The sequence below is a fragment of the Podarcis cretensis genome (genome assembly GCF_951804945.1).
Source record: "Podarcis cretensis genome assembly, chromosome: 6".
Lineage (NCBI taxonomy): Eukaryota > Metazoa > Chordata > Lepidosauria > Squamata > Lacertidae > Podarcis > Podarcis cretensis.
This window is the reverse complement of record NC_137175.1, coordinates 35,849,373-35,876,339: the sequence shown is the minus strand read 5'-3', so window position 1 is coordinate 35,876,339 and position 26,967 is coordinate 35,849,373. Positions and strand designations below refer to the sequence as shown.

The 26,967-nt window shown below is 44.2% G+C and overlaps 1 protein-coding gene across 4 annotated transcripts in view; it reads right to left on the bottom strand.

The window, feature by feature from the left end:
- Positions 1–1,774: 1,774 nt before the first annotated feature.
- The window catches only part of SYT6 (synaptotagmin 6), a 147,577-nt gene continuing 122,384 nt past the window's right edge, over positions 1,775–26,967 (bottom strand). For 3 of the 4 annotated variants that reach the window (XM_079979412.1, XM_079979414.1, XM_079979415.1), the window contains exons 4-8: positions 26,349–26,469; positions 18,014–18,185; positions 17,341–17,491; positions 11,514–11,618; positions 1,775–5,229 (exon numbers count right to left, since the gene is read on the bottom strand). In XM_079979412.1, the coding sequence (XP_079835538.1) occupies positions 5,158–5,229; positions 11,514–11,618; positions 17,341–17,491; positions 18,014–18,185; positions 26,349–26,469 (621 nt within the window). In that variant the 3' untranslated portion in view covers positions 1,775–5,157. The remainder of the gene's footprint in view (positions 5,230–11,513; positions 11,619–17,340; positions 17,492–18,013; positions 18,186–26,348; positions 26,470–26,967) is intronic. The other variant, XM_079979413.1, reaches the window with a different exon arrangement.

The window sequence follows — 26,967 nt, the reverse complement described above, 5'->3', positions numbered from 1 at the left end:
CTGAGGAAAACCAGGCATGGCGTTTGATTGGCAGAGATGCCGCCACCATTTGGCCTCGGCCTCCTGCCACTGCCACTGCCCTGGTGTTCCTGTGGGCCAGAGAGCAGAGTGGATGAGCTCGCTCTGCCTACCCGCTTCACGAGAAGCAGCGGCAGCGGAGGTGGTGGTGGCAGCCCCTGGGAAGGTAAGCACAGTGCCTTCTTTCTCTAGGCGGAGAGGAAGTCTGTTTCACACCACCACTGCCAGCTCTTTGGTGAATGAGGCAGGCGACAAACCGAGAGGTGGCTAGGGCTGGGTGGGGTGGGGTGGGGGGGAGGACTACTCACCCCCCTTGGTGTGTGCATAGGAATTCATTTTTTAAAAAATAAGAATAAAAAATAGTTTGGTCCTCCACAAGGCCTGAGGGACTGTGGACTGGCCCCCTGCGGAAAAAATTTGCTGACTGCTGCTGTTTTTCATGGCCCAGCAAAATTCAGTGTTTGTATCTTCACTGCAGACATACTAGCAAATCACAGGCTCCCACATGGATGACAAAAACTTTTACTATTAATTCCACCATGCCCTGTGGCAAGATCCATCTGCTCTACTGTCCTGGAACCAGAGAATCCAGTTCTTTGAGGTGTCACCTGCATTGATCTCAAACAGACCTTTAGCAAGGGAAACTTTCCCCACCAATTTATCGCCATTCCAGGAGATGCCACCCTTCCTAAATTAATCGATTGATAAATTAACCACCTCCCACATATGTCCCAAGGTGATGCACAAAATATAATAAAAGCAACTAAAAACCAGTTACAAAACAGCACAAAAATAACAAAGGATAAGTTTTGAAAGAGTACAAAATGGAGACCTATGGAAGAAACCTATCGTTCCAGCTGAGATAGGTATATATATGCAATTGTTTATGAAAAGCACAGGTAGTGGGCACCTGTTGTACCTCAACAGGCATGCTGTTCTACAGAACAGGCACAGCCACAATGAAAGCCCTGTTCTGAGTTACTGTGGAGCATAAATTTATGCATTTCATACAGCTTTAAAAGGCATAGGAGCTCTGATCTGTTAGAAAATACGGATGTGTAGGATGAAGGAACCGTTGAAAGCAATACCTCAAATTTCCCCTTGTAGAGCTCCTGGTTGGTATTTATGTTTTCCTAAAATCTACACCAGGCATAGGCAAACTCGGCCCTCCAAATTTTTGGGACTACAACTCCCATCATCCCTAGCTAACAGTACCAGAGGTCAGGGATGATGAGAGTTGAAGTCCCAAAACATTTGGAGGGCCGAGTTTGCCTATGCCTGATCTGCACTCAAGTAGGATTGAATTGAAATGCCAAGATCATTCATTACACAAATGATAAGCCCTTTCAGGCATTTCTCTGCTGACTGTATTTTGTACATTGTATATCCTTTTAATGTAGTCTTATTGTATTGTTCATATATTAATATTAGAAACCTCAGTGGACTTTTGTTTTGAATGAAGGGAGGTATTTAAATATTTTTTAATTAAAAATAAAAATGGAGTTGGGAAGTAGTTCAGAAATGCTTTTGAGACACTTCTTAAAAAACAGTGGTGTTTCCTTTTCTCTTCGTGACAGTCCAGACCGCTACAGAGGAGCAACACCATTATACATAGCACACATGGTGCAATCTCAACTGTAGCTTTCATCTTGCTTTCAGCCTGGCCTTTATTCAGTGGGCATAATGCTTCCTTTAGCAACAGATGGCTATATCACTGATTCTATAAAAAATATACACAACTGCTGAAGACAAGCGATTCAAAAAAGTCATTTTATTAGATTGATGCTCCTGTTGCATGTGGCACATACAGAGAAAATTAAGACACAAGGTGTGGTGAGGAGCAAGAACAAATTAGTCTATCACTGAACAAAATTTCCCTGCAAAGTTATATACACGCTTGGAAAGTTTAGATCAGTGAATCAGAACATTAAGGTTGAAGTAAAGGGCGTTATTGTTGTTCAGTTGCTGAGCTTTGTTCTCAGTCTAGCTGAACAAAAATGTACAATGGCAATTTATGGACACTTCGGCCACTCGAGGCAATATTGTTTCAAGTCAAAAAGCAAAATGAATCCAAATTATTACTTGAAAGAAACAGTATTGTTTGAGGTGCTAAATGTGAGGTGAAAAGCATTAAAAAATCCTTTAAGAAAGAAGCTAGGCTGCAATCTATGTAATAGTTAGGTCCCATTGAAATCAATAAGCACAAACATGGATGACAATGTGGTTGATTTTGTTGATCAACTGATGGCAACTGAATTTGGCCAGTAACCACTAGACAAGTAATCAGTGTTTTCAAGTCTGGTCACATTGATCATCTACTCGTGCATGAGCAACTGAGTGCTGGATACCAAACACACACACACACCACCACCCCGGAAGCACAAGGGCTGGCCCAAGACATTTTGCTGCCTGGTGGAACAGCAAATGTTGCCTCCATTATACCTCAGTCAAGGTACACAGTACCCAAGGCTAGCCAGCTCAATCTGCTACCTGAGGCAGAAAATCCCACAAAGTAAAATTACAATAACCATACATTAAATAACAAAGAATTTGCTGCCCTTCTGTGACACCTAATGCCAGCTGCCTGAGGCAACTAAAACCTAATGTGAGGGACAGTACCTTTCTTGTCTTTGACGGATCAGATCCAAAATGGTGATTCTTGCATAGAACTTTGCTTCCAAGCATGGATCACCTTTGCTGGATTATATCAGTGTGTGGAAATTCAGAGAAAGCACGCACACCTTAGTTCCTGTTGAAATCAGTGGGATAGTAAATTTTACCAGGGCCACTCAGTTCCACTGATTGCAATTAATGCTAAGTGCACCCAACTTTCTCTAGCTAGTGCTCCTGTCTTTAAAAATTGCTATTGACCTGGATATTTATTATGTGCAATGAAAAACTGATGAGAAATTGTAAACCTTTTATTTGGAATCAGCTGTATTGGAATATTTTAAAAAATTAGGGTAGGATTCACCTAACCAGCCCTGTCAGCAGAAGCCCTGCGTAAGGACTTCTGTTTGCTCTTTGGGGATTTCCCCCATCTCCCCATACACACACAGAATTGGCTTGGGGGGGGTTAGGAGAACCCCCACTACAGCACATAGGAGCCATTCCACCTGGCAAGCTGAAATGCTTGTGCAGATTGAATAACTGGAAGAGTGCAAAGTTGAATTTCACCCTTAGTTGTTATTTCCCCCACCAACAGAACAAAAAGGCTACATCTAAGCCAGATCCTCTCATGCTCTTTCAACCCTGTTGTTGTCCACATTGACTGTTTGTCATTGGCCAGTGCTGCAGAATATGTTACCTGCAGACTGATAATGCTAGGTTTGGGAATATTGTCACCACTACCCTGCCTATTTGATTATTAATGCTTTTCTGATGTTACAAGCAATGGCTGTTACCAGAAGCTATGCCGCAGAGGTTCTCATGTTGTTGAAGGTAACGAATGTGCCAGTCTTTTGCTGAAGTAAATTGAATAGCATCTGACTTTCAGTATTTGCGCTGAAAAAAGCACTTGCTAACACTTCTTGCAATCATGCTGTTTGAGTATGGGAAGGACTATGCAGGTCTGCAGGTCTCCTGAGAAATGGAAACATGGGAAGCTGACGTATACTGAGTCAGACCAATAGTTCTTCTAGTTCAGAACTGGCAGCTGACTGGCATTGGCTCTCCAGGGACATTCCCCGCCTTATCTGGAGATGCCTGCGATTGAGTCTGGGACCTTCTGCATGCAAGAGAGATGCTCTACCTCTGAGCTATGGCCCCAGTATATAAAAAGGCATTTGAGGAGGAGGACAAGGAAGTTCCCAGAGATGCCCATGTTAGTCTTGAATAATCCATATGGATACTGCATGTGGACAATAAGAAATAAGAACACAAGAACTAGAGGAAGTAGCAGAAGAGGAGAAAACTGTCAAAGGCAAACACTTTATAAGCTATGCAGGTCAAAATGGCACTGGACTGAGATTGCCTGCAATGTAGACATGCCATTATTAGCACCCTCCACATCAGCCCAAGATTAGTGCCACATGACACAATCTTGTGATTTTACAAATAAAGGAATTAGCATTGGAAGGAACTATTTATTTTTGAAACATTATCAGAAAATAAGTAACAACTTTCAACATTTCCCCCCAACAGGGGACCCCCCCATTCCCCAAATTCAAGCAATAAGTTAATTTTAAAAATACTCAAAATGTTGCAGCTTTCAGTAATTTTGGCAAATGATTCATCTTTTTTAAGTACTGTATATGACAGACAAAATCAAAATGCTTCTAGAAAAACCTGCTAGACAAAATAGTTTTGCAAATCACAGACTCTCAACAAATATAGCTGTTTTCACTACTCTCACGAAGAAGAAATATGGGTGTGAAATAGATCTAAATAGATCTTTAAAAAAAAAAGAGAGAGAGGAGATAGAGATTTTGTTAAAAATTGCAAAGCTGGGACCAGCTCTAAACTGCAGCAAGAATGAGCTGCACCTTAAGCAACTGCGCTCATGCAAAAGGTTCTCCAGAGAACATAAATACAGAAAAAGTGTTATTTTTTTCCCTGAGGAATTCGTAACTCTGTAAAACACATCAAAGGGCAGGCTGGGTTACACACAGCACAGACTCCATGAACATCACAGTATGAGTAAGAATTTTTTTGTAATGTATCGCTGATCACAATAACAAGGGTTGTTCACATGTCACGAGGAGTCTAATCAAGGCCTTTTCACTTGTCAGTCTCATCCCCTCCAATTTCTTTTCTTAAATCTGCATGGCTATCTGCAGAATGTCAGTGCACCTCCAGACACGCACAAATATCTATTTTACAGGTTATTTTACAGGCCAGTGTTCTGGCCTATGTCACACTCCTCCAACTTTTCCCCCATCCCAGGCAGCCATGTCCAAAAAGTGAAAACCACACAGAACATCACCTTGAGAGACATAAATAACTAAGACAAATATGACCACAGAACAGTTTTGCTGCCTTTGTCATTGTGGGAACAAGTGCCCTCACTGTCTAACGTCCACTTCTCCTTCCATTCAGCCATAGAATCGCTGTGGAATTCCAGACAAGTGGCAAAGAATCAAACGGAAATGAATCGAAAAAGAACTTGGTTGAGTCCCGCTGAATTCACCACTCGATGCATCATGGTGTTGGAGGCGGTTTGGGAGAGGGACAGGAGCCCTGGCTGTCAAAGCTGGCTGCTCGGCCATGCCACTGAGGAAAAGAAAAAGGCAGCAAGTTAGTGAACAAAGTCATAAACAAGCAGGGCATAAAAATGTACTAGCACCACTAATCCAGAGGTGTATGTCAGCTCAGGCAGAGATGGAACTCCAGCACTAGTGGGATGTCCCATTCATTTAAATGGAGGGATGCACAGTTGTACTCTCCATTTAGATGAATGAATATGTCCTTCACGTGCACACATGAGCTTTCACAAAAGAGTCTTAGAGCTGGGCCAACTGTGCATGCGAGCAAATTTCTTCATCACCATCAGCTTTGTCCTCAGCACCATGAGATATAAATCAGTGTCCTTTGAAAAACTCAAGCATTGATTACAAAATGGAAGGGGAAGACTTCCAAGGCACTCAGATGGGGTAACAAAATGGGATAGATAACAAACTGAGCTTGAGCAATCAAAGAGCAATTTTGGATTTTAGTACTACTCTATGTGATACCACGTTCATTGTGGTTGTTCATCATGTTTACAATGATTACGCACATCTAGAAGTATTCCTGCCATCTGCTTGAAATCTAGTGAGATGGATGAAGACAAAAGGAACAGCAAGAGGCAAGAGGAATCGGGGGGGGGGGTCTATGTTAATGGAAAGAAGAAGACAAACAGAAAGAAACAGAAGCTGAAATGCACAAAACTATCAGAACAGGTAGGTAGCCGTGTTGGTCTGCCATAGTCAAAACAAAATAAAAGAAAAGAATTCCTTCCAGTAGCACCTTAAAGACCAACTAAGTTAGTTCTAGGTATGAGCTTTCGTGTGCATGCACTCTTCTTCAGATACATCTGCATGCACACATTTCGTGCATGCACACGAAAGCTCATACCTAGAACTAACTTAGTTGGTCTTTAAGGTGCTACTGGAAGGAATTTTTTTTCTTTTATTTTGTTAAAACTATCAGAAATCAATCATACTGCAAAAAGAGAGAAAATATCCAAAAGAAGAAAACTGACCAACCAAATATCTAAGGGAAAAGAGTCCCATAATTATGATGCAGCAATCGAGAAAGGACATTAGCCGTTGAGAGGATGAGCACATGAATTAGGAGGTTAAACATGTCTAGTCAGAAGTAAATGCCATTGAGTTCAATGTGGCAAACTCCTCCTAGAGATGAAAGGACCTTTCAATTTTGGTTCTCTCAGTTTCTCATTTTTCCAATCTTAAATTTGATTCTCAACATTTCTACAGCGATTTGCAGAAAATTCTTTTCAAAAACCCTCCTGAAAATTATTCAACCCTTTAATGCAAATTTCTCCTAATAAACATATTTTTGTATGCAGCTTTGGCTAACGTATCCTTTTTTTCCAAGCAATTTGTCCTAATATAATGCAGCTTTGTATGTTATTTTCACTAATATATTCATCATTAGGCTCACTGTGACCTAATATAATGCATATTTGTAAACACTGTAAGCACTGCAAAATTCAGATAAGTGTAAATTTCAAAGGATGTCTATGTTTTGGTTCTTACATTGTTTCAGAAAGTGCAGATTTGATCAATTCAGCTTTCAATTTGATTCAATTCAGCAAACTGAATTGAATTCTTCCCTAATTCCTATTTCTACCATCTAGGTAAGTGGGTCTCAGATTCCAGTTTAAGTTAGTATTAGAAGAACAAAGGACAAAAGGAGGCCAATAGAAAGAAATCAAGAATAATAACATAACCTATTCATTTTTTGAACACTGCAATTCAAAGGGGGGTTGGTGCATTGGGAAGGATTCAAGTCAAAGGCAGAAATGGATAAAAAGTAATTGTAAACAGTTTCAAAATATGCCAAAATGAATTTTTTACTCTGGATGTTCACCTCATAAGTGGAAAAGTAACGTAAATTGAGCCTAGAAGAAGAAAGTCTGTCAGATGTTAAATGCCAAATACCAATCTCAAATATTGACAGAGTTCCAACAAATGTTTTAAATTCATTATGTTACCATTTTCTTCCACTATTCATTGTCAAACATGAAAAGCCATTAACATTGCATATCACATACCAAATGCTAAATACAATTGCATACCTGCCAGTTATCAATCAGTAATATGAAATACTGACATTAAATAAATAGCTCTGGGTGTCAGAAACTGAGGATGAATAGCAATAGAAGATGGTTTTGTGAAGAATTTGAAGGGGCATGATTTAAGGCAGGGTAGGATACCTCAGGCCAGGGGGCCAAAAGTAGCCCTCCAGGTCTCTCTCTTCAGCTCTTGAGGCTCTCCCTGGGCAGTGCCCCTACCAGGGAAAGGCTGGGTTAGATAATCCCACAGGTCCAGACATCTTTCTAACATTCCCAAAGCCAGCATATGGGTTAATTGTAGTGTGGCAGTTAAAACCATAAACTACGTGCTGTGGTCTTTTTGGTTCAAATCTCAGCAGAGCCATGAACTCGCTGGATGACCATAGGCAAGTCACCATCTCTGAGCCTCAGTAATCATCTCTTCTGACCTATGATATGGGGATAATAAATAATGCTGGCCTACCACAAAGGGTTATCGTAGGAACTACTGAGATAGTGTTTGTAGAACACTTACAGTATTGGCCTGTTTTTTTTTTTTTAAGTTTGTGTTTATAAGCTGCTTTAGGAGGCCTTTGCCTTGAAATGTGGTATAGTGGCAGAGTGCTGGACTGTGGCCTAGAAGACCAGGATTCGAATCCCTACTCAGTCAGGAAGTGTACTGGGTGACTTTGGGCCAGTCACTGTAACTTAACCTAACCTACCTCACAGGGTTTTAGTGAGGGTCAAATGGGGACAGGGAGACCCGTGTTCACCTTGCTAAGCTCCTTCAAGGGAATGCTGGATGTAACAATAGTAATAATGATAAGGACATTCACTACGCAGGTGCTAGTTTTTAAAATAGTTTTAATTGCATTTAATTTTTAAAAGTACAATGCGCTTTCAGGTGTAGATTAGAAGGATTGCCCTCATCATGTCATTTATTTAAATAATATGAGAAAAAAATATAAAATAACAGCCCTGACATCAGTGAAGGCTGGCCTATGAGGGTGAATGGGGAAATGCCCCACCAACCTCAATTTGCCCTCAGCCAGACCCCACCTGCCTGCCTTCTTTCTTACAAAGAGTAAAACTCTGCCTGTGATTGACTCTGGCTCCACCTACTGTTGACCTCCCCGTGTTCCACCCTACCACTTCCAATGGCCACAAGTCACCGCACCCTGCCATAGCATAGATTGCTTAGATACTATTATGTCTTCCTCATATTAATCATGATTGCTAATGCAATTTTTGTTTGTTTTGTAAACCAGCACTCTGCTGTCAAGCCTTTGATCACCAAACGCATCATGAAAAGTAAGTACAGCCAGCCACAGTCAAGCGTGCAGGATAAGCACATTTTTAGGCACTTTAGATTATAAATTATTGGCAACGTGTCTTCAGGCTATGAAGTGCAATTTTAAGCATGCTACTCTCAGTTCTAAATTCTTGCCTTCTGACCTCTGGTGTTGTGTTAGCATTCAGGCAAGTGTCAAGCTTGTTCTATGAACACACGGCTTGTTCTTGATGTAGAACTAGGTACTTCAAAGATGTATTTGGTATACTATCCGAAGCCCTGTGTTTGAATGCATTAACAGCACTGTTCTCCCACATTTCATGCAAACCCATGAAAGAATTCTAGAACTGTAGAGTTAGAAGGGAGTCCAGGGGTCATCTAGTTTAATCCCCGCAATGCAGGAATGACAGCTAAAGAATCCCTGACAGATGGCCATCAAACCTCTGCTTAACAACCTCCAATGAAGGAGAGTCCATCACCTTCTGATGGAGTCTGTTCCACTGTTGAACAACTCTTACCACCAGAAGGTTCTTCCTAATGTTGAGTCAGAATCTCCTTTGTGTTTTGAGACCCCCAATGCCCCCCTCCCAAAATGAAGACACAGTGACATGGGATTTTAGTTTAAGTTACTGGGCAAAATTTAGGCCACAACTTTATTGAATACAGAATGCGAGTGGTATTGGCTTAGGCATTGGAATCATCCAAACTGTATCAGACTCCCACCCGCATTGTGAGGAATCTGATAAAAAGGGTGAAACACCGCTAGAGGGAGCCCTGCTGATGTGAACCAACTCGAGCTCACCCCCGGTGCCCCTGTGGGGTCCTGGTATGGCCCTAGCCCATACTGCGGGGTTTTAGACAAGACCCAAGCCAACCTCTGATTCCTTTAACGGAATACCCTTGAGCTTGGAGGGGCAGGTGATGGCCGTACCTCCCCGCCTGACACATTGCTGATCCAATGCCTAACCGCCAAACCTTACAAAGTTGTGATGATTGCTACATGGTAGGCGAAAACCAAATGGCTCCGCCAGTCTGCCAGATGGAAAAAATTCCTACCAGGCAAAACAACGTCCATAGCAAGGCCAACACACCAGATAAAGGGGGGTGGGGGTGGGCGGGTGATCCGCTGTGTGAAGGCAAAAAGGTCCAGCAAACATCATGCAGGGGTTAAATAATGTTTCGCAGTCACCCCCCCAAGCCAAGCCATTGGCTTTTGGGACCAAGTGATTGCCAAACAACCAACTGGAGTGGAGCAGGGCGTAGCTCTGCCCACACCCAGGAGGTGGGAGATGCCTGGGGGCCCAAGCGCAACGCGTACCCGCCTTGAAGAGGATCCGATTTCTTCTAACTTGAATCCATTGGTTTGGGTCCTACACTCTGGACTAGGAGAAAACAAGCTTGCTCTGTCATCCATGTGACAACCCTTCAGATATTTGAATATGATGATATATCACCTCTCAGTCTTCTCTTCTCCAGGCTAAACATATATAACTCTTTCAATCTTTCCCCCTAAGGCTTGGTTTCCAGACCTTTGATCATCTTGGTCACTCTCCGGTGCACACGTTTCAGCTTGTCAATATCCTTCTTAAACTGTAGTGCCCAGAACTGGATACAGTACTCCTTGCCTTTCTGGGGCTTAAAGTTTGCTTCATACATTATGTGGCAGCAAAACCAGGTTCTTGCACCCACACTATATTTCCTAAAGCATACGTTCCCCTACAAGCACAATATGTAAAATAGACTGTAAAGAAAGGCACTTGCATCACAGCCCTCTGTTCTGTATCTCTGTCTCTATTAATGGCAGACTTCTACATAAAGGAACATGAATTTCCAAAGGACATTTCTAAACTCCCCCCCCAACCCCCCCCCTCCAGTAACAAAATCAACCTCTCTATCTATTATTCATCACTGATATAGGATGTTTGAATTGTGGTCTGTTTTTAAACAGCGATTCAATTTTTCTCACCAAGTTGCAAGACTAAAGAGAAACATTGGTCTCTTATGATCTTCCTTAGACCTGGCTTTAAAGAAGGCCCAAATAACTCTAGGCCTGCACAAATGAATCCAGAGTGCATTCTGATAACTTCATAGATCCATGTGGTTAGGTTCCAAACCATAGATAAAGGGTGGGCAACTTCAGGCCCTAGGGACCAAATATGGACCTCTGGGCCTCTCTATGTCACCCCTGGGACTCTTCCTAAACCATGACCATTCCTAGGGCAATCATGTTCCACGCTCTTCTCGGGGTCTTTTGCCTGGCTGGAATGTGTCCTTGAATTCTGATGATGCCTCTTCCTTGCCTGGATGGAGAGAGATGCGTGTATAAATGTCTAAGTTACAGCCATTTGCTTTTGTCTCTGGCCCCACCGGCAGCTGGCAGCTGGCCCCTGGAAAGTCTCCTTGGGCTGACAAAGTTCCCCAACTCTTGCCATGCAGAATCAATTTTCCAAGACAGGGGAAAACTGCAAATATGGAACCTGAACATCTGATACCTCGATGCTGGCAGATTATAGAACAAATAAAGCCCTTTAAAAACATCTAAAAACCAATTTTAAGCTCTTTGTGTTTAAAGGGAGCTTGAGACGCTGACAAAATATTGATTCCAACTGTGACAGATTCTCCAGAGAAGTTTCATTGCTCTAAATACACAGATGGAATTGCTTTTGAACAAGCCCTCTAGGGTGTCACCTACACTCATTAAGTACCTGATGTATTATTTTAAACAAATAAATGTCACGGTCCCCAAAGACTGAAATGGCCTTATTAAATTTTAGATCTATTTTATTGTAACGAGCTGATGATAATATGAGTTTGCAATACCAGATACAACCAAATTCATCCTCCGGAAATCTCTGCTAAGCCCTTTCCCCATCAGTGTCTGCAAAAACAAAACAAAAAAAACAAAAACAAAAAACAGGCTGCTGTTGTTGTTGTTTTTATCTCTTTGTTTAATATTTTTGTGTAAAATGATCCTTGTCTGATGGATACCTTGGAATATTTGGAGTGAGACAGCATCACAGGAGAAAAGGAGTGGGATGACTCTGCTACAGGGATCACTGCCTTGGGAGCGCTCAATCCAGGTGCTGGATTTTGCTGTTGGCAGAAATAGATAAAGGGTCATTGGCGGATGAATTATAGGGTACGTTTGTGCTAAAACAAATTAGCACTAAGGGGCTGTTTCAGTTTGTGTATTTAAAGGGCATACCTAAATAGCAGTCTTGAAGAGTGTCAGACACGAAGTCATTGTACATCCAGCCCACATAAACCAGCAGTAGCACTCTCACCAGCTCTACACTGGGGAAACCCAGCCAGATGGGTGGGATACAAATAATAAATTATTATTATTATTACTCTGCAAAATGATGGTGAGACCAGTGCAGGATCATGTAGCCTGCCACCCAAGTTACTGATGCATGCATATTTTCTGCGCTTAACACCACATGCACGACAAATAGAAAGTACAAGCAGTTGCAACCCGAATATCGCTTGAGGAATTATATTTTGGTTTCTCTCCTGGGTAAGGAGTGCAATTTGGCAAAGGTTGTGGCTCAGTGTTACATGCATGCAAAAGGTCCCAGGTTCAGTCCCCAGCAACTCTAGGTAGGGCTGAAAGAGATTGTTCTTTGAAAACCCGGAAAGCTGCTGCCACTCAACATGGAGACCACCATCATGTTTGGCAGGTGTGTGGGGCCATCTAGCTTTCAGTCGCCTGATGTCACAATGATGTCAGGTGATGATTGTTGGGGCTTCAAAGCACCATTCACTGCCCTCTGCAAGCATGGGGAACAGCCATAGCTCAGCAGAAGAGCATCTGGTTGGCATGCAAAAGGTCCCAGGTTCAGTCCCCAGTATCTCCAGGTAAGGTTGGGAATGGCGCCTGCCTGAAACCTTGGAGAACTGCTGCCAGTATTGAGCTAGATGGACCAAAGGTGCAACACAACTTCCTTTGTTCCTGTGATGATCAACTGATATCAGGTGTAGGGCAGGTAAGTTGTGGATTGTACAAATAGCCTGGCAGGTCAGATGGGGAGGCCCGAGGAGGCTAATTGGGATTATGGGCTGGAGATTTCCCATCACTGGTGTACGCAACAGATAGACCAGGGGTCTGACGTGGTATAAAGTAGCTTCTGCAGATAAAGGGCAGGTGAAAGACCACAGAAGGAAGACACTCAGGGCTTTCCCTGCCAATCATAAGAACATAAGAAAATCCCTGCTGGATCAGACTAACAAGCCCATCTAGTCCAGCATCCTGCTCTCAGGTGTCTATAGGAGCATATAAGGAGGACCTGAATGCAACAGCACTTTCCCCAAATGTACTTGCAAGCAACTGGTATTCAATAGCATGCTGCCTCTGAGAGAGGAAGAAAAACATAGTTATAATGGCTAGTAACCCCTGCTAGCTTTATTCTCCATGAATTTGTCTAATCTTCTTGATTAGGCAAGGATTGAACCACCTCCAATGAGTAAAAGAAACTAGGCTTTCAAAAATCCAGAATTCTCTTTCTGCGCCAGTTACTGAAAATAATGGTGAGATTTAGCAACAGCTGCCTCGTACATGCTCATATAAGTGGCCAGATGTTTAGCAATGCCGCACGTGTCAGATGCATGTATAGTTTTATTTTCGGCAAAATTGGAGCTTGCCGTTTTCTGAACAAAATAATGACATATGCTGAACTCAAGGGAACGCTGTTTTCTAGAGATTCATAATTGGTGCCCATCAGTGCTGTAACTGAGCAACCACCAATTGTGCATGAGGGTGTAATGGCCAACGTCTGTAACATCTGGTTCGTATTCTTCTTCATATTCTCAAAGGATCTGTAAGCTCTGCAGTGTTTGGTTTAGTGGTTCGAGGCTTTCACTTATTCATTTATTCACGAATGCTTCCTCACCCAGCATGACGCCCAGAGTTTGCCTTAGCAAAAGCAGATCAAAGAAGTACATTTTGTACTTGAACCTAAAGGTGGAGGCTTGTGATGGTTATTAACACCTGCGAAAGCTCACATTCCCCCCCCCCCCCGAAAGCTCACATTTAAATGAAGTCAAATCCTGCTTTGAGCCTGACTAGGCTCTATGATGCTTCTTGCTCCTCTCCAGGTGGTCTCGCTGCATCATGGGCAGCCTGGTTCTGGTTCCCAAACTACACTTTAAAAAACATGGTTTAGATTCTGGGATATCCTTCCCTCTCCTATATGTGAAGCAGCAGCCATGAGCTGCTTCAGACATATTCTAAAAACTGATCACTTTGACTTGGCCCTCCCTGACCATAAGACTGGACCCAGTTTTATGTACTTGAATCACCTGAATTCCTGTTTTTATAGGCTTTTATGGGCTTGTCTTTTTCTTTGCTTTTGCCTATAATTTTGTTTTAATGATATTGTTTGTTTTTATATTTCACACTGCTTAGAGATTTTGAGAACATTAACTGGTTTATGTATATGCTTTGTAATAACTAAATCCAGCCATACTACATGGAACCTTAATGTGCTGAGATTGAAAACTGGGGAAGCATATTGGAGCTGGAAATGTGTTGAGTGGGGGTAGGGGGGAAACCTGCCTACCTCTTTCCCTTGGAGTCTTGCTAATAGCAGTACAATACACAGATCCAGACAGCCATAGATTATATTTACAGAAGATGCCAGAGCAGGGTGCCATGAAAGGGTGTGTGTGTAATATTCTAGAGCTGTTTTTGGTTGTACTGAATAATCCTATCAGCGTTGCAGAACCTACTGATTTAATGCATCCTTACAAAAGTGGATTAGAGATCACATAAAAATTATTTAGTAGCATCAGAGGCTATCGGATGACATGAATTATCCACCTCTCTTATCGAACAACGTCCCCTGATCTTCACTGTAACAAATTATCAGTTCCAGAGCATACTCTCTACCTTTGCCTGGCCATGTCTATACTTGCTTTTCATGGGCTCAGTCTTCCAGTTAACAAACTTTTCCTGAGCAAACATTAGAAATTTCTGTAATTCATACATTCTGTCTATTTTTAGCCTCTGAATGGAATCCAAGGCTATGGCTTTGGGGACCCCACTAGACCCCTAATGGGGAAGCAAGATTTGTTGGGAGCGCTAATGGCATGAGTCTTTCTATCTGGTGCACAGGTTGCATATATGTGTAAATAAAACCATACATCTTAAAGAAAAGTCTCCATTAACCTTCATGCGTTGGGACCTGCTGGGAGACTGGCTGCACACAACAATACCATGGACTGTGACACTGCCTAAGCTTGCAGCAAGATGCGCTGTGGCTATTGAAATAAGTACCTGCTGGTGACCACATGCTCCTATCCAAAAGAACCCACAGGACACCTGGGTGGCATGTGTTGCACTAGAGAACCATGGTTGAAGCTTTGGAAATGTTGCTTACAGTCTACTGAGAAGCTCAAAGAGATCTGAGCTTAAAAGCAAAAAACAATCTGTGGAAACAGATCCAAAATACTCTCTCTCTCTCTCTCTCTCTCTCTCTCTGTGTGTGTGTGTTTGTCTCCCCACCCCCACACACTCACTCTCATCTGGAGAAAATATTTGGTTCTCTGGGACAACAAGGTAACTTGGTATCTGTGTATCTTGTTTAATGGGAGTTTTTGCTCTTGTTCTTGTTCTTGTTCTGCTTCAGTTAAGGGTTTCCTTTCCCCTTTAGAATATGTTCCAAGCAGTTTCTTGTTTGCTTTGTTTACTTTCCTACCAAAACAAAACAAAACAAAACAAAACAACAGGGAACAAAACTTATTGGTGGATGCATAGCATACATGTACTTGGAAGTACTTGTTCTAGGATCACAGCAGCTTCTTGTCCCTGATGGAATTGCTCAGCTTCAGAACAACAAACAACAAGGGGAGAGAGAGAGCATGGGAGGGAGATGAGGAGGAACATTGGTGTGTTCTCTGCTGAATCTTTTTTTTTTTTAAAGAGTTAACATTAAATTGATAGTGGCAGAGCTAGTGTATCAACCAAATAGACATCTAGACACTGGCATCCTTCTTTGCATCTGTATCTGGCTGTACTTTACGACTACCAAACACAATGACCCCATATCGTAGTAGTCTAGCTGATTACAGGTGAAGTTAGCCAAGCGCCGTGAATTTTCCTGTGTTTTGTCTCAAGGAGACAGTTTATAGGGGGTTCAGTGTCAATCTGTGGTTTCATTGGGTCCTAGATGGATGGTAACCCAGGCTTCATTGCTCTTCCTGTATTCCCTTGCATTGCAGCTAGGAACGTTACTGAGTCATAATTGTGGATTTTTTTGTGCATGGATCCTGCAACTGACTGAGCAACCCCAGATGTCCTGTCTATTGAACATTCACCCTAGTTTGCTGACACAAAACTTACATGGAGGTTAGATTATATCCAGTCTTTACTTTAATATATTTAATATATGCATATAGTTTTACTTCTAACAATTTCTGCTTGCTTTTTATGATTGTTTTAAAAACGTTTTAGCAGTCCTCATTTTTATATGTAAACCACCTTGAGTCCTGTCAGGAAAAAAATTGGGGTATAAATAAACATTATAATAAACATAATAATTCATTCTGATTTGCTCGCTTGGTGGTTATATGACTTTCTATTAACCAATTCTTTATGTTACACTTTTCAGTGCATTTCCTCATCACTTTTCAAACCACAAAATGCCAGGGTGGGCTTTTTGTGGGGTTTTTTTAAAAAGCAGATTTGTTGCACTGGTGCTTTAATTTTGCAAAGCTACATTTCCTGGTATGCACCTGAATCCCTCCCACAAAATACTGTCAGTTGAAGGTGTACCTCCTGCTTCCTTTGCTTCTTTCTCCATTTGGGGCAGCACAATTATTGGTTTGCTTTGTTGCTTAATCTGTTGATGGAAGCCTTTGAAGATGGTATGGAAACGGCAGCTGGTGCAGAATTCAGGGGCCAGGTTGCTGACTGGGTCAAGAGATGGTCTGAACACACAACACCACTCCCGGCACAACTGCATTGGGTACTAATCAATTAGGATAGGAGGGTGGTGCCATAAGAAAGGGCCTGCTCAGTGGAATGCTCTCCCCAGAGAGGCATGCCTGGTGCCATCTCTATCTGTTTGTAGGCACCAAGCAAAACTGTTCTCATTCATCCTGCCTTTGGATCTTAATTTCTATTTATCTTTTAGAAGGTGAGGTTGAATCGGCTCTGCTTTATACACAGTATAGGTGCGTTTTAGGTTCCTTTACACTTGCTTTTAATGTTCATTTTGTAAGCGGCTTTGAGTTCACCTTTCTGAAAAAAGTGATTAAGTAATAATAGTAGGGTATTTCTCCTAGAAGCTGGCCACTAGAGCATCGTGTTCTGCAGATGTTACTGTAGATATCATATTAGATTTTGAACAGTTCTGGAGGCTGCAGATGACTTATGTACTTCTGTTTCAGCAAAGATCAGCTCCATTAACTCCTTCCATTTTACTCAGTTCTCTGCTTTATTCCCAGCTTCAAAGTCTATGGAAGAAGGCACGTTTTGTGCATTGCTCTGAAATTAAAAAGGATTAAAGCTGCACATTTGAGCTGGTTAAAATAAATTGGTCTATTAACAAGGTTCTGTGCAAGTTGAAGCCGGGCCAAAATGCTTAAGGACTGCTGCAGGTTTCTGGAGCCAAAACATGGGTAGGGAAGTGTGCACGAATACAACACAACCACACCAACAGTATCTGTAAACTTAACTCTTACTTTGATAGTATAGCTACAAAGCCTATCATTGGGTAAGGTGTTCTTCAAAATTCACAAGGTACAAGTGCAAGCTTCTCCAAAAATAATCTTGGCCTACAAAACATACATTCAAGTTATTAAATACTTTACATACCTCCTTGAAGGATTTCTTCACCTCTACTAGTGGGTGCCAGTGTGCAATTGGTTTCCGTGGGTAAGCCAGCATTTCGTTCCAGTGGTCTCGGCCTAGTCCCTCAGCATTGTTTGCTACACGGCAAACCCCAATAATCTCATTATGGCCGACTCTGAAACACACATGGAACATGTTTTAGACATGCTTTCTTTTGCCATAGTGACACATTTAAACCCGTCCCTTCTGCTTCTTCCACCCTTCTTGCTGAAGCTACAAATGAGAACAGAATTTTAATACAGCATGCCTCATAGGCAAATCAGACACATGTCTGCAAATGGGATAAGGACTGTCCCTGGTAAATAGGGAGTGTATGCTGTCATTATCAAGACTTATCTCCATGTGAATCTTCAAGCATGAACATGATTTATGCTCCTGTCCCCATCACCAATGGACTTCACAACTTCAGAGGAAGCCAGAGTCATGCTCTTTCCAGAGCCAATTAAATCCTAGGAACATGCCCTGCTGACCCAAAGGGGAAATACTTGAGAAGCAAGAAGTGCAGCTTGATATTTCTAATAACATGACTTGTCTCTTGCACAACCCAGTCACGTAATCAAGTGAGTCACACCATGGAAACTCAAGAACGAGGAAATGGCTCGAATGGGATTTAAGCATTACAGAGATTCCCTCCTACCGGTCGTAATCCATAACAGAGATAAGCAGGCTGACTTGGTCCATGTTCTCTGGAGGGATATCAAAGATTATTGCCTCATTGTAGTTAGGATTAAGTGTGTTTCTTTTAATGGTAGTTTTCTTCTTCTTTAGCCTCCTTCCATCACAGAGCAAGGACACCTTGACGTAAGGATCTGGAGAGCAGGAGAAAGGGAAAATGACAGCATTGATGAAAGGCCTTTTCTCTTCCTCCCAGTATCCATGGGATCCCTGCTGCTCACATGACCAAATGGAATATGGAACATGTGGAAGCAGGAGTTTGTCTGGGTTTGCATGCACCTAGCCTCTGGGCAAAAAGAGCACATGGGATCATGGATTGCCATCACAATCTCACTCCTTCTTCCACATCTTCAGTAGTATCATGTTTGATCATTCAAACACAACTATGGTTAGTTAACAATGAAAACTGTGTGCAAAAAAGGGGATTCAGAACATAACATTACCTTTATGTCATATTATAAACTAATATCCTATAAACTAACAGCAAGCTCATTTTCTGAGTGTGGACCCACATCAAGACAAAGCAGCACTATCCATGCACAGTAACAGAAGAAGAAGAGTTTGGATTTGATATCCCGCTTTATCACTACCCAAAGGAGTCTCAAAGCGGCTAACATTCTCCTTTCCCTTCCTCCTCCACAACAAACACTCTGTGAGGTGAGTGGGGCTGAGAGACTTCAGAGAAGTGTGACTAGCCCAAGGTCACCCAGCAGCTGCATGTGGAGGAGCGGAGACGCGAACCCAGTTCGCCAGATTACGAGTCCAACGCTCTTAACCACTACACCACATTGACTTGGGGAAATGTACAGATATTTTGCAGGGGAGAAGAGGGGCTCACCAAAATAGCCCAATGAGGGGCTGAGCATGCTCAGTGGCCACAGAATGCTGAGTGGCCATTGGAGGGGATGTGAGGGGAAAGGCATAGAATATTTGTGGAAAGGACGCAGCTGGTTGGATGGCTGGAACCTGGAAGCTGAGGACTCCAAACCGCAGCACTTTGCTACAGGTCCAACATGTAACAGTCTAGTGATGAACACTTCCTCAGGTGTGCCAGATTTCTTAATCTGTCAGTTTTAGGGATGTCATAACTATTGCTCCCATGCTTTGCAGCAGGGAAATGTTTACGGGGTGGGGTTGTTGTTTTTTTGTCAACAAAATTTTTGTCTACAAAATTCAATGGAGCACATTGAATTACATGGAAGACTAGAAAAGTATGGGTTAGAACAAACATTTTTTTTTTTGAACTTTTTTGAACTCTCCTGCTGCTGCTTGCGTGAGTGTTGGGAGGACCGCTCCCTCTCCTGCCAACTCCATCCGGCCTAGAGGGCGGGGCCTGCACTCGCACCCACAGCATAAGAGGCCTGAGAGAGGCCTCCGGGACACGGCTGCTGCTGCTGCTGCTTGCGTGAGTGTTGGGAGGACCGCTCCCTCTCCTGCCAACTCCATCCGGCCTAGAGGGCGGGGCCTGCACTCGCACCCACAGCATAAGAGGCCTGAGAGAGGCCTCCGGGACACGGCTGCTGCTGCTGCTGCTTGCGTGAGTGTTGGGAGGACCGCTCCCTCTCCTGCCAACTCCATCCGGCCTAGGGGGCGGGGCCTGCACCCACTGCCACAGCATAAGAGGCCTGAGCAGCTACCGGCAGCAATGGACAAAATGGTTTTAAATGTTTTAATCGCTTTTAATTTGCAGCACTTTAAATGGTGGTTGTTGTTTTTTATAATATTATATTATTTCATTATTTTATTTTTGCTTGGGGTGGGATAAGCACTGAGTCAGCACTATTGTTCCTTGTTTTGTTTTGTTTTGTTTTGTTCTGTTTTGTTTTATTATTATTATTATTCTGTTAAATTATTATATAGTTTGTATTTTGCCTTTTAAGGGGGAGGGTCATGGCTGCCTGGGAGTGGGCCTCAGCCAATAGATTGGGTGGGGCAGGTTCCACAGGGGGAGATGTATTGGGACACCCGATCTCAGTGATCACGGGCAGCAGGAGGAGTTATGCTAAGACCAGACCATGTCATTACCGAGGAGGCAGGTTTAGTCGTTGTTTGAGGACTATCCCTGCCTCCAGGTCTGGTCCTGACCGGAAGGATACAGTAATCAGCAAGGGAAACCCACATGACCTGAAAGTGTTGCTGTGCAATGCCAGGTCAATGATGAATAAAACCACTGCCATCCACGACCTGATTGTGGATGGAGGATTTGACCTGGCATGTGTGACAGAGACCTGGTTGGATGAGGCAGATGGGCCTGTCCTTGCCGCTGCCTGCCCACCAGGTTTCTCTTACGCACAGCAACCCAGGTCATGTGGGCGGGGAGGGGGGGTTGCAGTGATTTTTAGGAAGTCATTAGTCTGCACCAGGCGTCCTATTGGGAAGACCCAGTTTTCTGAGTGCATGTTCTGGAAGTTGGGCAATAGGGGCAGTACAGGATTCCTACTGGTGTACCGACCTCCCCGCTGCACCAAGGATTCCCTGCCCGAGCTGCTTCAGGTCGTGGCGGATATGCTCCTGGAGACACCTAGCTTGGTTGTCCTGGGGGATTTTAACATCCATGCCGACACGACCTTACAAGGGGCAGCTCGGGACTTCGTGGAAAGCATGGCCTCCATGGGGCTGTCCCTGAATAAGTCTGGCCCAACTCATAGCCACGGACATGCCTTAGACTTGGTGTTTACCTCTACGGATGTTGGTGATCTGACATTAACTAAAAGCGAAACAAAAGAAGTGCCATGGTCAGATCACTTCCTGGTGCAACTGGACTTCTCCGCAACCCTTCCCCTCCGCAGGGAGGTGGGACCGATTCGGATGGTCCGCCCCCACCACTTAATGGATCCAATTGGCTTCCAGAGAGTGGTAGGGGATGCTTTATCCCAAGTTGATGGCCTTTCAGCTGATTCCCTGGTGGCACGCTGGAATGCGGAGTTAACCAGGGCTATTGACTGTCTGGCTCCGAAGCGCCCTCTCCGATTGCATGGAGCCCGGACAGCCCCGTGGTTCTCCCCGGAGCTGAGGGTGATGAAACAATCGTTGAGACGGCTAGAGCGCCGGTGGCGGAAAACTCATTCTGAATCAGACCGGACACGGGTTAGAGCTCAACGTCGAGCCTACCAAGTGGCAATGGCGACGGCGAAGAGGGCCTTCTTCGCCGCCTCCATTGCATCTGCAGAAAACAGCAGCAGGAGACTTTTTCAGGTGGTTCGCAGTTTATCGGAACCACCTGTACCACCGGGGCCTGGTAGGGACCCCAAGATCTCCTGCAATGCTTTTGCAAAGTTTTTTTGCAGATAAAATCGCTCAGATTCAGAAGGAAGTAGACTCCACAGTGGGAGCAGGGCCAGGGCGGGAGAGTGCTAGAGTTCTGTCTGGTCCTGTTATATGGGATCAATTCCAATCTGTTACCTCCGAGGATGTGGACAGGCTGCTTGGACGAGTGAAACCGACCACCTGTCTTCTTGATCCTTGCCCATCCTGGCTGATAAAAGCGAGCCGGGAAGGGCTGGGCGATGGGCTTTGCGGGGTGGTGAATGCTTCCCTCTGTGAGGGAGCCTTCCCAGACCCGCTGAAAGAGGCGGTCATTAAACCGCTTCTTAAAAAAACATCTTTAGACCCGGCCAATTTGGCCAACTATCGCCCAGTCTCAAATCTTCCATTCTTGGGCAAGGTGATTGAGCGGGTGGTTGCTGAACAACTCCAAGCACGCCTGGAGGAAACGGACCATTTGGATCCCTTCCAATCGGGATTCAGGCCTCACCATGGGACTGAAACTGCCTTGGTCGCGCTGGTTGATGATCTCCGGCGGGCTAGGGACAAAGGTGAGAACTGTTTCCTAGTTCTGCTGGATCTCTCAGCGGCCTTTGACACCATCGACCATAACATCCTTCTGGACCGTCTAGAGGGGCTGGGAGCTGGGGGCACTGTTATACAGTGGTTCCGCTCCTTCCTCCTGGGTCGTGTTCAGAAAGTGGTGGTGGGGGATGAGTGTTCAGACCCCTGGGCCCTCACTTGTGGGGTACCTCAGGGTTCCGTCCTCTCCCCCATGCTTTTTAACATCTATATGAAGCCGCTGGGAGAGATCATCAGGGGGTTTGGACTGGGTGTTCATCAGTATGCAGATGACACCCAGCTCTACCTCTCCTTTAAATCAGAACCAGTGAAGGCGGTGAAGGTCCTGTGTGAGTGCCTGGAGGCTGTTGGAGGTTGGATGGCGGCTAACAGATTGAGGTTGAATCCTGACAAGACAGAAGTACTGTTTTTGGGGGACAGGAGGCGGGCAGGTGTGGAGGATTCCCTGGTCCTGAATGGGGTAACTGTGCCCCTGAAGGACCAGGTGCGCAGCCTGGGAGTCATTTTGGACTCACAGCTGTCCATGGAGGCGCAGGTTAACTCTGTGTCCAGGGCAGCTGTCTACCAGCTCCACCTGGTACGCAGGCTAAGACCCTACCTCCCCGCGGACTGTCTCGCCAGAGTGGTGCATGCTCTGGTTATCTCACGCTTGGGCTACTGCAACGCGCTCTACGTGGGGCTACCTTTGAAGGTGACCCGGAAACTGCTATTAATCCAGAATGCGGCAGCTAGACTGGTGACTGGGAGTGGCCGCCGGGACCACATAACACCGGTTCTGAGAGATCTGCACTGGCTCCCAGTACGTTTCCGAGCACGATTCAAAGTGTTGGTGCTGACCTTTAAAGCCCTAAACGGCCTCGGTCCTGTATACCTGAAGGAGCATCTCCACCCCCATCGTTCAGCCCGGACACTGAGATCCAGCGCCGAGGGCCTTCTGGCGGTTCCCTCATTGCGAGAAGTGAGGCTACAGGGAACCAGGCAGAGGGCCTTCTCGGTAGTGGCGCCCGACCTGTGGAACGCCCTCCCATCAGATGTCAAAGAGATAAAGAATTACCTGACATTCAGAAGACATCTTAAGGCAGCCCTGTTCAGGGAAGTTTTTAATATGTAATGCTGTATTGTTTTTAACACTGATTGGGAGCCGCCCAGAGTGGCTGGGGAAACTCAGCCAGATGGGCGGGGTATAAATAATAAATTATTATTATTATTATTATTATTATTAAATCACCTGTCAATCCAGAGACCATTAGTGGTATTCAAGTAAGTTGTACTCAGAGTAGACCTATTGGAACTGATGGATCTAACAGTGGTGTCCATTAACTTCAGTGGGTCTGCTCTTGAGTAAAACTTACCGTAATTGAATACCATGCCATGTATGTATATGTGGGTCTGCTTTTCTGTAGGGAGGTAGTGATTTTGTAATTATGCAGCTCTTCCACAGATCACTCCTTTTCCAACAGAGTCTTCTGGACCTGTTTCCTGTGCTCATTGCTAAATTTGTCCACCAGTCCATTTACTATTCTTTAATATGAGACAGATGTTCTTCATGCATGAGCATCCCTCCAGTTCTTTCCTTGTGCACCGTTTCTGGTAAGCTATATGTCTGTGAACTATTTTCAAGAAATGAATTCATGTAAGAAGAAGAAGAAGAGTTTGGATTTGATATCCCGCCTTTCACTCCCTTTAAGGAGTCTCAGAGCGGCTAACATTCTCCTTTCCCTCCCTCCCTCACAACAAACACTCTGTGAGGTGAGTGTGGCTGAGAGACTTCAAAGAAGTGTGACTAGCCCAAGGTCACCCAGCAGCTGCATGTGGAGGAGGGGAGACGCGAACCCGGTTCCCCAGATTACGAGACTACCACTCTTAACCACTACACCACACTGGGGTTTTAGCAGCTTTTTGTCAATGGAAACAGGGGAAAGAGAAGGGAAAATAAGGCAGCAATACCTCCCTAGCTGCCCCAGAGATTGACTTCGGCAAATTGCTTCTGAGTTTCCAACATAGTTCGAATTCTATGTAGGCTGCTGGAGAAAATCGCTGCGTATTTAGAAGTTCCAGTAACTATATAGGGCATCACTGCTGAGCTACTGAGCTGTTTTCCCTCTGAACCATGGATTTGCAGTGATTCAACCTGCATCAAATGCCATCTGAGCAGAAATGTTTGTCTGCCCCAACAGTCTCTGCCGTTGCTGCTGTAGATTAAAATGTTTGCCAGCAATACACAAGACACTGATATGTGGAAATCTGGGCCATTAAAAATAGTTGTTATGGCAGAAACTCAACTATCTGCACAATGAAAGTTCTCAAAAAGAATTATATATGTGTGTGTGTTTATATCAGCTCTATCATTTCCCAAATAATCCATGTGGCAAATCTACAGGGAACAGAATTTGTGGAGAAGTTGCAGTGTTAATCCAAAACAGCAAAAAACAAAACAGAACAAAAGAGTCTTGTAGCACCTGAAAGATTAAGCCCATGAAATCTTATGAATTAGAAGATGTGATTAGTAAACCCAACTGATGCAATCTCAGTTTGGGGTTAGCTGAGCTTCAATCAGTTCTGCAATCAGATCAATTGGATTGACCATTGGCTCACTTCTCCTATTGGTTTGCTCCACAGCTGACTGGGAAAGTAGTGGAGGGCAGTGGCGTAGCGTGGGTTGTCAGCACCCGGGGCAAGGCAAGTAATTTGCGCCCCCTAACCCTGGATTTGCACCCCCTAACCCTATCCCTAACCCTAACCCCCAGATGTTGCGCCCGGTGCGGCCGGCCCCCCCTGCACCCCCCACGCTACGCCACTGGTGGAGGGTATAGGAATACATGGTGCGATCCTGCAAAAATTAGCCACACCTTAATTCTATGGAAATCAGTGTGAAATTATTGTTTTATCCTTTTTGTTGTAATTGTTGTTATGCTACCAATGTACATAAGGCAGGGCTCTGCCCTGAGGGCTTTCTGGCTAAAATCTGACACTGTGAAAACAACAAGAAATAGGGAGGGAGGTGGAGTAAAGGGGAAGAATAAGATATTTCAGTTACACATCATTAGGTCTGGTTACAGTAGAGCAGCCCTGCCAACCTGGTGCTTTCCCCATGTTTTGGACTCCCATCAGCCCCATCTTTAAAGCCTGCCTAATGCTCCCTCTTTCTCTACTTAGTTCTTGGATTCTGACCTAGCTCTAGTGATGCAGTCTCAGGCTTGCCAGAGCAACAATGCTTTCAAGAACTTCCTCTGACCTGCTCCAGCCAAAATCTTCAATGCATCATACTATTGTTTGTGTATGGATGGGAAGGAAATACTTCTGTTTTGTTGATGGCTAGTTTGCAAATGAATGGTATCCATATAACAAAGAAACTCATTGTCTGATTATTAAAGCAAGACAGTGGCACCATTCATACCTTGGAACTCCCTGCCTATTGACTGTACTCTTTTCTGTGCCTGCTAAAAGCATTTTTGTTTCAGCAGAACGTTGACCTATGTTTGAATTTGGTTTTCAGCTTACTGATGATTTTATGGTTTTATGCTTTTTGTAAACTGGGGTGTATGGGGTGTTAGATGGGGGACACGTCATGCTCCTTCTAGGGCAGTTTGCCCACCTTTGGTCCCCACCCTGTGCTCAGCTCCACCTGTGGCTCCTAGAGGCTGTGAGCATACAACAGCAGCCACAGCCTGGGAAAGGGCTTCGACTGGCAGGTTGAACCAGGTGTGGTAGCCAGTAGGTCTCAAATCCTTGGTGAGTTAGGGACTTTCCCTGCATGTGAAGACAGGCTCTGGCAGATTGAACAGACAGGACCGATAATGCACCCAACAGTCACCTAGGTGGTTATTGCACATACTGTAGAGGGAAATGAGGGGTAGATGGAGCTTGTCAACCTGGGAAAGTAGCCCATCTAGGAGAGGGAAAACTCTGATCCCAAACCTCTGCTGCCTTGCAGGATATCTTCAGGAGAAGAAAAAACCAAGAAGTGAATCCTAAACAAATCCAGAGAAGAGTCCCTAAGACAGTTGGATGGTGCCTTGTATGCCTCCTTCTGGCCACTCCTGCAGCTAAGCTGGTGCCTAATGTATTGCTCTGCTTTCCTTTGAACCACATCAGGGTGGCTGAGGGGGGGGTCTTGTCATCTGGGCAGTGCAGGACCTCCATACACACTGCCCAGGCTGCACCCTAGGGAGGTCACTTCAGTGCTGCTAATTCAGCAAAAACAGTGTGGGAGGCAGCAGTTATGAGTTACTGGTCTCTGCAGCCACTGTGATTCTACAGCAGTTTCACTTCATCCCAAAAGGTGCACTCCATTGTCTCTTGAGACAGATGGAGGCAAACAACAACAACTTTTTGTTACACACTTTGAGGTTTTGTTACACTCTTGTGAAATAAATAAATGAAATAAATATATCACCACAGGAGCAAGATCACATATAGAAATTCCTTGCTCTGAGCAAGGGAACACTCACCTGAGTAACCAGTTATGTCCATCGCTTTGAGATTCCTGCATTTAATGACTGTTAAAGTGAGGCGACCTGCAGTTGGCAGATAACAAAGGGAAAACATGATCTCCCCCAGGTCCACACTTTCCTTTAATGAAAGAGAAAACACAGAGCATTAGAAATGGGTAAGAAGCAAACGTAGCCAGGGCCGGCCCATCCATGAGGCAAGCTGAAGTAACCACCTCAGGCTGCAGGATCCACAGCAGCAGCTGATCCTGATGTAGGTCTTTATTTTCCCCTCCCCTTGTTCTGGATATAGATCCTCACTCACCCCTTATTCCCTAGTGGGGAGGGGAGTGCCATTTTGTGGTTTGCCTCAGGTGCCAAAATGTTGGGCCGGCCCTGAACACAATAATAATAATAATAATAATAATAATAATAATAATAATAATTTATTATTTCTACCCCGCCCATCTGGCTAGGTTTCCCCAGCCACTCTGGGCGGCTTCCAACAAAATATTAAAATACAATAGTCTGTTAAACATTTAAAGCTTCCCTAAACAGGGCTGCCTTCAGATGTCTTCTAAAAGTCTGGTAGACCAATATTTTTCTCCTTTGCATTTTCTCTCTATCTTTTCCAGATCCT